Raw genomic sequence first — 16746 nt, forward strand, 5'->3', positions numbered from 1 at the left:
CGCTCTTCAAGAGAAAACATGTTGTTTCGTGCCGCGGACGGTATGACTAATAAACTGTCAAAATTTCGGGTCTGTAGCTCGTTCGGTGTTGCCATACGACGAAATTCAAAAACGTACCAATAGATGGCCCACCCTGTACAAAGCTGCTTAAAAGTTGAAATGACTTATCACACTCTCTGCTATATAATGCTGATCACCAAAGGATCTAAATTAATATATAACAAACAAAATTTTTAAAAGCTTATCTTCGCTTGTTGTAGCTTTTAATACGGTAGATTGAACCTCCTAATGATCACTGAAGCCATGGCTTAACTCTCAATGACCTCGTTTACGTAAAATTTACGTATCGATAGCATTCTGGGGTTGAAAAAGTTTGAGTAATTACTAATAGAAAATTTCGAAATAAAAAAAAAAGAAATATTAATAAAGTAGATAGTCTCTCAGCAAAAACAGATACCAATAAATTGCGACGTAAAATTAAACTGTTTTAAAATTCTTCCGAATTTTAATAAAGAGAAATTATAAAGTGACATCCGAAACTGTCGATACATAACGAAGGGAAAATCCGTGTTCACGTAGCTTCCGGAACAAAATTAATTTCTAGTACAACAGAATAGCTTGGTCGATCCGATAATCAGGGGTGAACTTGTTTCAACTCCCTTCCAGCTAAAAGAACCATAAAACTCGATCGACCGACGGTCGTTTGAATCAATAGCAAGCCCATTGCGTCAACAACGTAGCGTTCCACTAAGGAGATTTTAATCCGATCGTTTTTCACGTGTCATCGAGAAATGCACTTAAATCATCTGCATACTTGCTCGCTTGCATTAACAATCATAACAATTGTCGACAAGATACGAAAACGTGGATGTTTTGTTATACGAAAAATTATTGCATTGGGACTATATGAAATATAGAACGTGAAATGTCGTGTCTACTTATTATCAGCTGTTTCCACATCTGTATAATTTAATTTGCATATGGAATGAAGTGATTAATAACTTAATATTTCCCTTTCGTATCCAGCTAATGTACGCATATATGCGTATACAAATTTAAACATTCTATTTTGAACGCAAAGCGTAATAGCAATCACATAAGAGTAATTCATATTAGCAGTTATTTGTGATATAGTATATTGTGTAAAATTTTCTGTGATAATATTGTATAAAGATAATTTGTTTCTAGCAAATATGCAATTGTTGTTGTTTGAAACAAACTAAATATAAAGATAAATGATTTCGAAAAAGGAAGATTTAATTATAGATATATTCATGTAGTCGTTACAAGAAATATCTCGATACAGTTACAGATATTCAAAAATATAAACCAAGCATAAAAAGGAGATATTTATAGTTAAGTAATTTATTATGTCTCAATTGACTCAGTCAGACTAATTGAATACGTCGGCACGGAAATAAATATCGTTGTTCCAATTGGCGCGCATTCCTTGTTTGGAAATTTCGATGAAAGGTGCACGGACTGAACTTTTCTCGCATGAAACGTGATAAAGTTCCTGCAAAAGAATTCGAGTAGGAAAATTAATTTCGCGAGCAGAAAACGAATGACGTGAGGCTTGTGCGGGCATATCTGCATCGAACAGGTCCTGTTCGAGGGAACGCCTCGAACAGCAAGAGGCCTCACGGCAAACGGACGCCAATGAGTGGCGGTCTCGCGAACCTGGGCAGAATTCTGTTCTCCCGTCACGGAAGTGCTTCTACTAGCGAAAAGTTTTGAAAGGCAATTACCAGGGTTATTTTATGACAATACGCGCGAGCACGCGGCCCTCGTGTGCGACGTTATACGCTACGGAAAACCAATTCGTTTCGAAGTTTCGTATTATCCGCAATGGCACGTCGCGACACGTCGGCCAGTATTTCGAAAAGTTCGACGAAATTGGAGGTACGAAGAGAAATAGAGTGCGCCGGCGGCGATTATGTTTAATCCTGTCATCGATGAAGTTTGATATTACGTGCACGTCTACGTCGCCTTTAACTTCATAGCGCTTTCAAGCCCGGAAGCTATTCTCCCGTTAAAGTCCGGAGATTAATCGTTGTCTTGCGGCGATGTTAAGAACGCAAAGAAATGCGTTAGTTTTATCGCACGAATGCAATTTTTCGAAAGAGGATTGGAAAAAAGAATTAACTTTAATTATAAAAATAAAAAATGACCTAATACAATTGAGCTCTATTCTACTTTTTAATGTATTTATCTATTCTTTGTGTAAATATCATAGTCTTGATGTAAATTTGAGTCTTTAAATATTTCTTAATTTCTACAAATTTATAGAATCTTAAGATTAATTTCAATATGCAGTATAAAATTTAATATTGGTGTTTTTTGCTATTAAAGAATAATATCTTTCCACAACTTGAATCGCCTCTGAGACCTCGTTAAATTACTATATAATTCGAGGATCTTTGGCGGTTAAATATTGTCGCTGACAACGCGTATAGTGAGGAAGTGGAGCAAGTATCTTCATCCCGGTTGAAATCAACTCCGGCAACGAGCGAGAGTACATGCAATTCCGTTCTAATCGCGAACTCGCCCTAAACATGGTGCAGTCGGAAATTCGCGGCGTACGGCTGTCTGGCTTTGTGAAGCACTTGACGAAATATAATTCGCAACTGAGAAAGTGCTTGCCCGCACACAGCTGATCCGGAAGTACAATTCCGGAGTTGGCGATAGTTCGTGCGTGCGCCTCAGGTATTTGCACCGCTGCAGTTGCCTATGTATTTCCTCGTCTTAATCAAGAATCGCGAATTCGAGTGTAAGAATGCGGATTATACGTGAATTGTTGTCAACGCCGGAGAGAACATTCGCATTAGTTATCTCAAAATAGCACGTAACAGCACCAGTACTTGCATTTTAAGTTACGTCAAAGATTTATGTTCAATTTTTTAAATATTTTTTTTAGAAAAATATACTCTTCATATAATGTAATGCATAAATATACAATGCAAATGCTTGTTTATTCAAAAAGTAATGGCATGAGCATTTCACCAGGGTGCATTTGGGATGCATTTATTAAAGAGGTAAAAAGATACGTAATTAAATTGTATTTAATCACAATTGCGTGTCTCGTGCAAAAGCATATAACGCAGCATTGTTTTAAAATTATAGAATGAGATAAAGCTAATAAAAACTTAATAAGAGAAATTACATGGATATTCGGCTTAACATGGGTAATTTGATGATAATATGTATAATATGAAGAGTGCTATCCAAATATTTACATTGCACTGGCAGAATTACCTACGTTATATATACTAATGATGATTTTTGTCTACAACTGAAAATATGGAAACGAAATAATCACCAAATGTATGCTATTTTTGCATTTATTATTTTGCAAATGCTATTTGTCAATATTTATGTTACAGCAAATGACTTTATGTTAAAAAAGGAATTTAATTAGAGACTACCGTTGCTTAACGTTAAAAATAACGAAATCCAAAAAGAAACAGTATTATACTTAATATTGGAAAACAAAGACTATTTTAACTTGGACTATTTTAAATAAAAATATTACAAGTATTTTATGTTTTCCAGCAAAAATTTCGTAATTTATATTTTGTTCAAGATTATTTTTTCTAACGAAAACTTTTATTACAAAAAAATAAAGCCTATTCCATAGAAAAGATACGCTGGGAATTAATATTGGGGAAAAAAAACATGTCGCGCGTTTCAAAAGAAACTGTGTTACGCTTCAGAAATATTTTTTCCGAATGAAATATTTTTTCCAAATATCGACAATTTTTTTGAATACATTCACAATGATGGATTTAAAAAGTTTTGTAACATACAGTATTGATATTTCAGTTTATATCTTAATCTGATATTTAAAGCGCGTGCTTTGCGTACAACTGTTAATAAATCCGTTTGCGTTTTCTATCGAGAGAGTAGTCTCCTCTCCACAGAATTAATTTATTTCAATGGAATAATCTTTCCACGCGCGCGCGCACCCATACGTTCTATATAACGTTACAAGATACACTGGAAAAAATATCTCTCGAATAGCACGCGTGATAAGCTTAGCAGTTAGTAAATGCACGGTATGCGTGTACACGGTAACGCGCAGATTTCAGGGGAAATCCGGCTGTAACGTCGTGTTGCCGTCACGAAAAGGAACGTTACCGTCACGTCAAGATATAATGTGATATATTTAAATAGGTCCGTTCGCGTACTGCCACGCGAACTTTCACGTGCGCGACTTGATGTGACGCGACAATCCGTGACGTTGATGCAACATACGATCTTCGATGTGACGCAAACGTTAACGGGTTGATGCTGAGTTTCCACGTTTTGAGATTCAAGTAGCTTTGTAAAATGTAATACATCGTAAATGCGCTGAGAGATTTGCTGAATTCTTAGAATATTCCATGGACATCAACTTCAAATGTGCACTAAAAGAACTGCTTTGCTCAAGTATTTAAAAGCTAGGTAGATACAGGTCTGAAAATAATTTTGTTTGATTGTTAAAATAAATTATGTAGGACGTATACGGTCTCAAATTGGTTGCTACAATGACAAAACTTTATGTAGCACTGCTCACTAACATTATACGTGAATTTTTTACATAATTATTTTGATGGTTCAACAAAATTATATTTTTAAATTTATATCTACCTAAATATTTAGTACTTTAGTACAATTATTTTTTCCATATACGAAACATCAACGACGACATTACAAATGTGCTGTGTGCTATTATACTAAAGAATTATGAGACGAGATATACAATTATTCCGTTGCCAGTTTTGGCATACCTGATATGACTGCGTTAAAAATGGTATAGAAAATTTGTGACAATTTTATTCTTACCAATCATTTATAAACGAGAAGTAACGCTATACAAAATCGATCTGACAATCTCGTCAGAAATCTATTATTGATTACAATTCGCGATAGATCTGTTTTTAGTGCAATCTTAAATTTTTAATAAATGGCACCTTTCAGAAGAATTAGCATTAATCGTAAGGATACTTTTGTTTTCAGGTGGTATAGCGTCATGCTTACGAAACTTTCGGACCGACTTCCTGGAGGAATGGCCGACGCCAGGCACCGGTCCTCATTTTGACATTTCAATGCAGTCGAATTTTACCGGGCTGGTGGGGAAAACGGTGCATCTCGTGTGCAAGGTGAAGAACTTGGGGAATCGAACGGTGAGCCATCGGAAAATCCATCGTCTGGTTCGTGACTAGAGGCGCTATATCTTAACTCGAAGCGGACAGCGCGTTGGCCGGCTACCCCACGCCGCTGTTGAATAATTTAAGGGTAGGGCCGCACGAACGACCTTGCGACCCTTCCTCGCGATCGTAGCGGATACTTTAACGGCGTGTCACGTCGTCAGATTTGCCCGCTCGCTCGTTCGCCATCAAGAGACCTGTTAAACGATCTTATAATCGATCGATGGTCCACGAATAGAAAGTTAAAGTGTTATCCAAATTGTATCAGTAAAAAAGTAACAAACGTGAATTACTGAGATACGTAAAATATATACTAGAAACTAATTTTGAAAAATTCTTTAATCAGAGAGAGAGAGAGAGAGAGAGAGAGAGAGAGAGAGAGGGGGGGGGGCATAAAAAGTGCAATTCTGTTTTATTAAAATTTTAGAGCATTTAACTAGTTGTTTAATATTTTAAATATATAAACTTATGTTATTGAATTTTTCTTCTCACGATCAAGAATTTTTATCTCTTTTGTTATAATTACAACTTGATATAATTATGACATGAATAACGATATGATTAACGATGGCAGCCATGCGCGCGATAGGAACAAATGCACGTCTATAGGGACACGATTCGCTTATAAAATATAAAATCGCTGTTCTTACACGGTGAAGTCCGTGGTGCAGTTCGTCCAACGTAAATGGGGCTATTAAATAAACATTACTGTTCCTTCATCGTGCACAGCGCCGGTATCTCATGAAAAAGGCAGGCGATGTTAGCGTTTATGTTCCTGCATTATTAACCGCTCTTCTTATATAGTGAACAAAAGCATTCTTTTTGTGCAACACGCGCGTCGACGAATTATATCGCTTAAAATATTCCCCTCGTACAATTATCCTGATTGTACCAGACGGTTTTGATATTTGAGGGTGTCATCACATCACCTTCTCTTCGTTTTGCGACATTACTTCTCGTCGTTGTATAAAAAGCATCATTAATGCCTTTTTACTTCTATAATACTTATGTATGCAATATACATATGTTATATATAATACATATATAAAACAATATGTAAAACCAACTTGAAATAGGAAACCATCAATGACGTCTTTGTAACTTGCATTGAAACATCGCAGTTCATTCGATCATTGAATGGCATTGCTGAATAAACGTATTGAGAATGTTAAGAATAAAGGATTGATCGCATAAGTACGAGATAGCATGACCACACACGATCAACCGATCGTAACTTTCTTAAGAAAGCCGCTCTACCACAAAACTGGTTTCGATAATCTTTTGCGCTTCTGTAATCGCATATTTATTACATCTAAATTTCAGGTTTGCGTGTGCTCGTAACAAAGTTGGATAAGAATTACCCCATTATATTTTCTTTCTTCTAGAAATCAAACTGACAGTTTCTGATAGTTTCTGTTTGAGGGTTAATCGTTTGCGATTGCTGCAGATATTAGGTGTAGTAACTTTTTATATCCAGCCTTATTCAAATGGTTCCAAACGGTTTTTTGTGCAATGTTTAGCTCCTGGGCAATCGAAACAGTGCTTACATGACGGTCGGACTCGACGATTTCCATTATTTTATCGACATTTTCGACAATTGGCCTTCCAGAGCGTGGTGCATCTTTGACGTCAAAATTACCGGAACGGAATCGACGAAACCAAAATTGCGCGTGATTGGCTGTTACAGTATCAGGACCATAAACACTATTCACATTTTCGCCTGGCTTGCGTTTTCGCCTTTATCGAAGAAAAACTGTAAAATATGGCATATTTTCTCTTTGCTGGTGTCCATCTTTGACGCGCGCTCAAACAATACTGAGTCAAGCAATCACAAAACTGTCTGAGAAGTTTTTTTAGTACGAAATCTTATCTTTCTAACGCCAGCGTAACCCGATCACACTTATACAACGCGAGATACAGATTACTAAAGTCATCTATTGGAAAAATAATGGATTTCTTTTTACTAGATCTTATATTTAATTTTATTCAACTGATCAAAGTACAGAGCAGTATTTTTGTTTTCGTCGAAGTCGAAATATTTAATCTCTATTAAAAAGAATACAAATAGTTTGAAACATTTATCATTCGAGTTTGCAAAAGCCCCGTTACACCACACGTCCATTCTTTCGAGCTTACTTTGTTGACGTGATCGGATCTCTTGTGATATATGACGTTGCTTTCATAAGCGCTGTGAAAGATCAATTACCACCGCTTGTGAACGTACGAGAGTGCATCATTACTAGGTGTTTGCTCGGACCAAGAAGCTACTGCAAATACGTCTTACAATTATATGATAATGATCATCTTCATTAGCAGACATCGTAATCTGTTCAGAGGCTTGAGATCGGCTTTCCCTCACAAGAGATAGAGCAACGTTATTATGCGGTTGATTTTGGCAGTTTTCGCTGTTCCGATGGAATATAATGAATGTAATAAGTTGAAATTTTTAATATTAAGGACTTAACATAAAATAACAAAGATTGTAAATGAAAATTTTATATCGACAGAAATAAATCAAATAAGAGAGAGATTTTTATTTTTGATCAGAACAAATCTTGATGCTTGTATAGTTAATGGAAATTTGCAAATACATTTTATTTTAAATTTTATAAATTGCGCGCCGATTCAGTTTATCGGACTTGAAACGCAATCATAAACTGAAGCTGAAAATATACATTGATCGTCAATTTAATAATAATGCTAATAATAAATACGCGAAAGACTTTCATATAGAGCTGTTCTAATGTCTCCTTGAAAAGACGACGTTCTCTCACTAATTACTGGTTATTGCGGCAAATATATATCTCTATGCCTTGTAATCGAATTAATAAAACGCTCGCACGAAATGAGAGAGATCTAGGTTCGAATTCCGTCGGAGGTGATATTTTTCGCAATAAGTTCTTTGCAGTTTTTCAATTGACGATTGATGTAATTTGTGATGTTATTTCCAACTTCAATTTATAATTGTATTACAAGTTCGATAAACCGAATTGGCATACAGTTTATAAAAAATAAAACTGTAAAAACAACGTTTACTATAGTATTTAGAAAATCTAGAATTTTTAGAAGATTTCTTTTCTGCTTTTAAAAATTAAAAATTTTTATGAAATTTCATCAATATTTAAAGAATTTTTTGGAATTTGACTTGTAAATTTAAATTCTATCTCTTTCTGGAAATTTCATTGTTTCTTTGATATTTTTTTGTTATAATAATGCAAAATGTTGACAATTAGCATAAGTACGGCATTTACATATTCGTGTATATTCACACACATATATTCTCGTGTGCGTTTCGCGAGTTTTTATTAAAAAAGTCAGGTTGACAATAGATACATCAGAAGGCAATACTCATTGTCAGTAGAATACAGTAGTTCACTGACATTATTATATGTAGCAAACTTTCTTTATATTTCGCAGCTTTAAATTATAAAAAATGATAGATATAGTCTTATAACATTCCTATCTTCCTCTTAATTTTCAATAGATAGTTTATTTATGTTACTTGATTCCGATTTATTTCAAAGTTGCATTTAAAAAATTCTCTAATTTTTTACCCGGAATTTTGAACAAAAATACCAGGAAAATCTGGGAATTTTCAGGAAATTTTTTTATATTTTAATAAACATCCTGAAAAATATATTTGTAAATTTATATATGGACATTATTCAAGGATAAAGATCCGCTTTGATCAAAAAATAGGAATTTTTTTCTTATTAAGGCTTAATTCTTTATATTAATCGGAAATATCATTGCATTCTCCTTTTTTTATGTTAATATTCAAATTAAATTTTTTATTAATATTTCAGCAGTATAAATATTTATTTAATATTTCAATATTTTTACATTATTTGATATTTTATTTTATTTAATAAAAATGGAATATTAAATATTCTGACGCGAGTTCTCGTTCAATTATCATTGCGTATCATTTGTTACAGTTTATACTGCGTATACTTGTAGATAAATCCGTCGCTTTGAATCGATATATCCAGCGACGTCATAATAACGTAGCGAATCATTAACCGCGTGATTATCTTTTGCATTTCCAGATATCCATTTTGCGGCCTTTCGATAATAATTGGCGATCGTGCAGTTTATTCATTGCATAAATATGAGAACGACTCGTAATCGTGCTCACACATCGAATACGTACGGTTTAAATGTCCACAATGGATTGTTGATTAACGGCAGATTCGATGAATGATACAAAAACTTGATAAACGGAGCGTAATCGTAAACACGGGCTATGGCTCTCACGTTTGTGCATCGTTCGATGATTATATTACTCAATATTCCTATGATTTATGAATATTAATCAAAGTTTTCTCCGCCTTTTCCCTTGTCCTAAATTTTTGAATCACGTACAGAATTAGGTGTTGTCAACACGTAGTTCTGAATTACGGAATTAAACCAAATGGCAAAATGTTCGTTCCGTATAATTCCGCAATTCAAGTAAACTGCAGCATACGCAGCGATAATTGAACTTGTCAGAATATATAATATTCCAATTTTATTAATTCTAAATAAAATATCAACTGTTCTGGATGCTTAATTTATTCGCGCAACAGTGACAAATAGCATCGACATCGATATCCTTTATGCAATATCTTGAATCATAAATGCAACGTTTTGGGAGGGTATTACATTAATGATTGTAATTATTGTAAATAAAAACGCGCACAATAACAAGCAATTATATTCACTGCAATATAAGTAGCTTTGAGAAATTGACATTATTTCTGAACGAAATTATTTCACGCAACCCCTTGACACTTAAGTCCCTTGAGCCTTATGAGTTGCACATAGATCCAACTCTGGAATTTTATCACTCAGGATGTGTATCACTGCGCGCTTTTACCTTGTTTCAGTCGCGCTAAGCTAAATTACTACTGTCAGTATGTTCTGGATAAGTTTTTGCGCTTGTTTCCTGAAATAAAAGCTATGCTGTACTATTAAAGCACTTAGAATTATTAGAACCGTACTATACCGTGCTCGTTGCTCTTATTCTTGCTCTCTACGAAGATTGACGTGTACTTTATATCATAAAGCTTTTGGCCAATCATAATCTTCTCTTTCATTTCAAAGGAATTTTAGATTAAAAATTCGATGAAGCGAAGAGAAAACTATACATTTGCAGTATTTTGTGATTATCGGCTTTAAAGTTTACTGCATTAACATTAATATTGTAAACCATTATTTATTCTGGACAAACTCCAAACGTTATCACATTATTAAATTATTATTGCCATCGTATTAAAATATTAAATTAATGTAACATGTATATAATGCAGTGGATAATAACCATTTATTAGTAACGAGACAGTTGATACATTTACATATGAATGATTGGAAGCAGAAATGTTCAATATATATTTATAACTTCAAAAACAGAGATATTTTCTCTAATAAGAAAAAATTTTCTTAAAATACGTAATTCTGATATTGCAATATGAATGCACGATCGTCGTCACGATTTTCGCTTTCCCTAATCATAGAGCCGTATAATCATACAGAAATGCAGCGCCATGCATAGTATCGTGCACCATTGCCATGCGGAGGTTTCGGTTGAATTTCGCCAAACAATGCAGCGATTAATGCCAATGGCACATACGCGTCATCTGGAGTACGCGGTAGTTCGCGCAAGTGTCAGGATTCGGTGCTGAGATGGGACAATGCGAAATCTCCATCGTGACATCATATCTGCATCCCAATGTAGTCCGCATATAGGCGAATCTATAAACGCGATCCAACTGCGGTCTACAACTATGTGGCTTTTAAACCCTTTATCACCTCGATGCAACGCTTGAATAGATTGAATGTGACATCGTATACATATATATAAACGGATAAAATATTCTTGACGAAACGAAAATATATTGTATTATCTATCAACAATAATTAATCATTTTTTAGTTAAAATCCCATTTTTACTTTACAGCATATTTTAAGATTCAATTTTTCAATCACAATTCTAATTTTTAACTCTGATTAAATATTTTATTTTTTTCAGTATAAAAAAGCTTTTACTTTGTTATAAATTATTTATAGTTTTCAATCTGTATAAAGCGTTTGACTCTATTTGCGTCGCTCGAGTTAGAAAATGTAATCCTTCCATTTTGCAAAAGCCGCCCTTTAAAGCTGCATGAAGATGGAGAATTCAGTTGAATCCAGGTATACACTAAAACGATCGCGACTGAAAACCTCTCACAGCTCCAGAATCTGTAGAATCGATTTCAATAGCTAGCTACCAAAAGCCGATTTTGCATTCGCACGGCGTGTTAGATGTGCGCGGCACGACAGTTGCGATGCCTCTGTTTTCCTCGTCCCGTTCTTCAGCGTTCGCCAGCAACCCCATCGCTTCGTCAGGATGGATAGATTTTGTTTGGCTTTCAGCCGGCAACGCTAATGCCAATAACACGGTCGTGTCATCTCGAGAGCTCCAGCTGGCGCAGGTGCCGGATGCAGGACGAACCAGGACAAAACGAATCTCTCCATGGCAACGTCACTCCCGTCGAGAGGACGTCAACCCACGATCAGTTAATACATCGAAGTTTCCGTAAAATGATCCGAAAAGCGCGATGTACGTTCAACCTGTTCGATCACGCCAAATACTTTCTCTTTTGCCAAAATAAAAAAATTGCATTATTCTTTACTCTAGACTTTTACTCAATTTTATTATGTTCTCATAAAGTTACTCAATTTTATTATTAAAAATGTTAGGAATTTGATCTCTTTGACTGCCAATATCTTCAAGACTATCCCTATACTCAAATTAAATTTTTTTCTAAAATGTGCCATCACATAGCACCGTTTGATACATAATTCGATTTGAAATTCGAGGACATAAAATACATAACCTAAAAATGTGTTTTTGGAATTACTCTTTTCATTCATTTCGATAAGTTATATTTGAATGAACCCCGAAATGCCTATCTTTCAAGTAATTTAAGGTGGTTTTTTTAGTAAATCAAGTTACCATAGAAATGTCAATTTTTTTATGTAATAAAGTTGAAGTACCGAAATTGATGTGTGCAAAATTCTATATTATTATAAATTAACATGAAATGAGAGAGAAAAAAAAATATTGAAAATGTAACCTTTCACATATAATTTAATGACCGATAAGGCTTAGACGCTTCCTTGACTAATTGCACACAAATTTTATCATAGATTTTTCTCAAAAACAAGATTATAATAGTTCAAAAAATTACAATTTTAATGATTACAAAAAAATTATAAGTTAATGGTTATTTTGGAAAGATATTTATGTGCATAAACTTGCATTTCAAGTATATCAAAAAGTAAACATAATATTTTCGATGAAGATGCAACTCTTGATTTACTATCGTATGTTTCATACTATAATATTTCATTAAGATATACACGTATTTTTAATATTTTATCCAAATTATGCAGATATTTGTAATTTTGGGTGACAAACCTCAGTGACAAACCTCATTTCAAATTTTCGGCACTTTATTAAAGAATCACCTTAAATATTTTCACGCAAGCAAAAAATTGAATATCGCCAATACAAGACATCCCGCAATTTTTGGCTAAATGTTTTTCTGTAAATACAGCGGACTAAACTGAGTCAAAAAGTCCTCTACCATTTTGAAATTTTCGCAAAAGTTAACAAGATATTAATTACTAAAAATCGCTGAATATTGATTTTCAATAATTTTTTACTCAAATACTATCAATTTTACATAAAAGCAGCGAGAGACAAAAATTGCTTATTTTCTTCTCAAATGAAGTTCTGATTTAATATTTTCAGAATTGTTTAATATCGTATTTTCTCATGTCGGTAAAAATAGTTGCCAATAAGAAAATATAATACTAAACAATTGATAAAAAATTCTGAAAAAAATTCTTAGAGCTATGAGAAGAAAATAAATAATTTTTATCTCTTGCTGTTTTTTAAAATTGATAATATTTAAGTAAAAAATTATTGGAGATCAATATTCGGAAATGTTTAATAATTAATATCTCGTTAACCATTGCGAAAATTCTAAAATGGTAGAGGACTTTTCGACTCAGTTTAGAGTGTGCTCTATCTATAAAAAAGCGCTTGACCAAAAATTGCGGGACACTTTGTATATGTATCTCTGTGAAAGCGTTATGCCTTTTCTCTCTCAACCATTAGGAGATAAAATTGCGAATCAAGATAAGATTTTGATGGCTTTCATATTTAGCTCGATCAATTTTATTGGTAGGTATAGCGGTGGGAGTAATTTCATATCCGGAAAAGAACAGCAGTTAATTATTTTGTTAATATTTATCCAATATATATTTTGAGTCACGATAGAACGACAAGTTGAAATTTTAATCGGCAATTTATTAAACTTTTCATTGACACATAACATTATTTTTGAAAACCTCATCAAATTAAAAATTAAGTAATAATAAATTGAATAATAATAAAAGATATGCAAGCATTTATTTATAGAACGATTACTTTACGTATACAATTAAGAAAATTATTTATGTACCTATTAATTTCATAAAAATGCGGTATTTCTCATTGAGCTAATTTGTGTTTTAGTCGATGAACTTTTTGATTTTTCAATTGGATGATCAATATTGAATAAAACAAATTATTTTACGAGTATCAGTCGTTATGCCATTTTCGCCAATTTCTAGAGTTAATTAGGGTTAATGAATCGAATGTGAATGTTACTTCAGAGAATACAGTTGATGAAACTTTTTTTATATCAATTATTAATTTTGTTCATGTTTTTTGCGTGCTGGCGCGATAAAATTATTATAGTATATATTATTGAGTACATTGAAACTCTGATGAAACTTTTACGTACATTCAAATTATAATCTCTATAGATTTGATTGAATTTCGTTTACTCCTTTCAGGCTATGGCACATTCTTGATTTAGACAATAAAAATTCAACAGTAGCAGCGATATTAAATAAACAAATAAGCTTTCGATTTATTCATCAAGCAATGTATTATGCAAGCCGCAGGCAATGCCGTAGGATATATAAATATATGGTAGGGCAGTAACGCGCCTGATATTGACAGTCCACCCATGACATGTATACAGGTACACTATTTCCTCACATGGCCGTGGCCTATATACATGCATCACTTGCTTTGATCCTCAATGACATAAAATTCGTGTAATTTGATATACTATATTACACAATTAATAAGTTTTTTCTCTATACTTTTATATTATATTTTTTTAAGGTATACATATATAATCTTAAACATCTCACATTATCAGTTGAACTGTTTATAAAGACACTTGTATAGCTGTCTTATTATTAATATTACAAATGAACGGAAATCAATTATTAATTCAATGCGGTAATATGTCAATTGTATATGAAAAAAATGTTGTATAAAGACTTCCATTCACTATTATTTCAGATTGTGATGTGATAGAAATAAGAAAGCATAGAATAAAAATTCTCTCAAATTATGTTCAAATAGAATAATTTTTCAACAAAATACCATTTTCAATCGATAGACTTATAAAATATATCGTATATGTGAAAATGATTTTTTTGTTTCGGGAGGAAATTAAATCATATTTATTTTTCTATATATTATTAATTTGACAATTTGGGATAGTTGTGAATATAGCTCATTTTGTTTTTAATTATGCGTAATTCATTTCCAAGTGTATATGATTATTCATTAATTAATTAATGGAACAAAAAAAAAGTTTGCGGTATATTTTAAAATATTCTATTAATTATAAGAGTTGTTTTGTTAAAATATATTTCCATATTAATATACAATATCATGCAAAAATTTTTATTGTCTATTTTTCTTCTTGTTTCTGACGTCATAATATAAATGTGTAGTAGTGAACAAACAGGAGTCTTTTAACAGCAACAATTTAATTAAAAATAATTTTATCAATTTATATAATAGATAATAGTATTAATGAAACATAAACATGGTATGCTTTCGTTTTAATAAAATATTATTTATTTCATTAGTTCTTTAGTAAATCAAGTTATCATAGAAATGTCTAATTTTTTTTATGTAATGAAATCGCAGTACCGAAATTGACGTGTGCAAAACTCTACGATAGGTTAACAATGAAATAAAAGAGAAAAGAAATGTTTAAAATGTAACTTTTTACTTGTGACTTACAATTAGTAACAGATGAGGCTCAGAGACTTCTGCTTCTTTGACTAACTGCACACAAATCTTACCGTAGTCTTTTTTTAAAATCAAGATTATAATAGTTTAAAAAATTACGATTTTAATGATCATAAAAAAGTAATAGGTCATCTCACATTCTGGAAAGACATTTACATGCACAAACTTACATACAAATCTCGAAAAGTAAATATAATCTTACCTATGTACACAAGAATTATGAATACTATTTTTGCACAATATGTGGTTCATTTTATATTAAGATATACACGTAGTTTTAATCCAAATTTTGTGCAGATATTTGTAATTTCGGGTGGATCCTAGTGAGGCACCCCAAATTTTCGACACTTTACAAAGAAAGTTTAGTGTTATTGAATTAACAAAATTATTTTTAATTACTCTTTATATTTTCTTGAAGTGAAATCTCATTCCAATTTATAAAAAAATATAAAGAGTAATGAAAAATACCGTCACTATATTGAAAAAGAATGGAAAATTTGCACTTTTTAATAAGAGTGACAGATTTTCACTCTTTTTTTTCATACTTTTGGAGTGAGATTTATTCAAAAGGAAAGAAATCTTACTTCTTTTTTGTTTGTAGAGTAAATCTCGCTCCAAAAGTGTAAACTCTCACTCCGAAAAAAGTTACCATTATTTAAGAATGCATTTTCACATTTTTTTCAATAGTGGCACTATTTTAACTCTTTTGGAATAAGAAATTTAGAGAATAGAATCATTCCTGCAAATAAAATTTTTTTTTCTATCTGTGTATCTATAGAAAAAAATAAAATGATATAAGAATGACTAAGATGCAATATCTTATTTTGCAGGTTTCCTGGGTAAGGCATCGGGATATACATTTGTTAACGGTTGGTCGTTATACCTATACCAGCGATCAACGTTTCGAGGCACTACACTCTCCTCATACGGAGGACTGGACCTTGAGGATACGATATCCTCAGCGTAAGGACTCCGGGATTTATGAGTGCCAAATATCTACGACCCCGCCCATCGGCCATCCTGTGTATTTAACGATAGTTGGTAAGCGAATAATTAATTTTATGTAATTATAACATTAATTTTTCACTTTTTTGAAATACGAAAAAAAATGAAATACGTGAAGTGACTATATCCAATAGATATCATGTTATATTTGCTAACGATCTTATTTACAAAACTCTTGAATTTCTAATTTCCTCCAAGTTTTCACTTTGGTGACGAAACTTCAAAGTCGTACTTTACTTTCATTGAGAGACATATTTATTTGAAGCGATATAAATTTCCTGGTAACATCATGAGTTTGACTCAAACGTTCCTCTGTATGCAATATAACTTCAAAAGTTTTCTGCTAGTTGAAGAAAGTGCAGACCTGTACCTTCTATAGTTAGCTTGCGTATAATATAACCATCGTTTAATTAACAGCTA

General features: G+C 32.7%; 1 protein-coding gene across 1 annotated transcript in view; it reads left to right on the top strand.

The window, feature by feature from the left end:
* Positions 1-16746, top strand: part of LOC105144952 (zwei Ig domain protein zig-8) — a 37542-nt gene that overhangs the window by 13069 nt on the left and 7727 nt on the right. The window contains exons 2-3 of the mRNA XM_087415893.1: positions 4999-5165; positions 16152-16362. Coding sequence (XP_087272019.1) covers positions 4999-5165; positions 16152-16362 — 378 coding nt within the window. The remainder of the gene's footprint in view (positions 1-4998; positions 5166-16151; positions 16363-16746) is intronic.

This window comes from Acromyrmex echinatior, chromosome 19 (assembly GCF_024713525.1).
Source record: "Acromyrmex echinatior isolate Ae372 chromosome 19, ASM2471352v2, whole genome shotgun sequence".
NCBI classification, from domain to species: Eukaryota; Metazoa; Arthropoda; class Insecta; order Hymenoptera; family Formicidae; genus Acromyrmex; species Acromyrmex echinatior.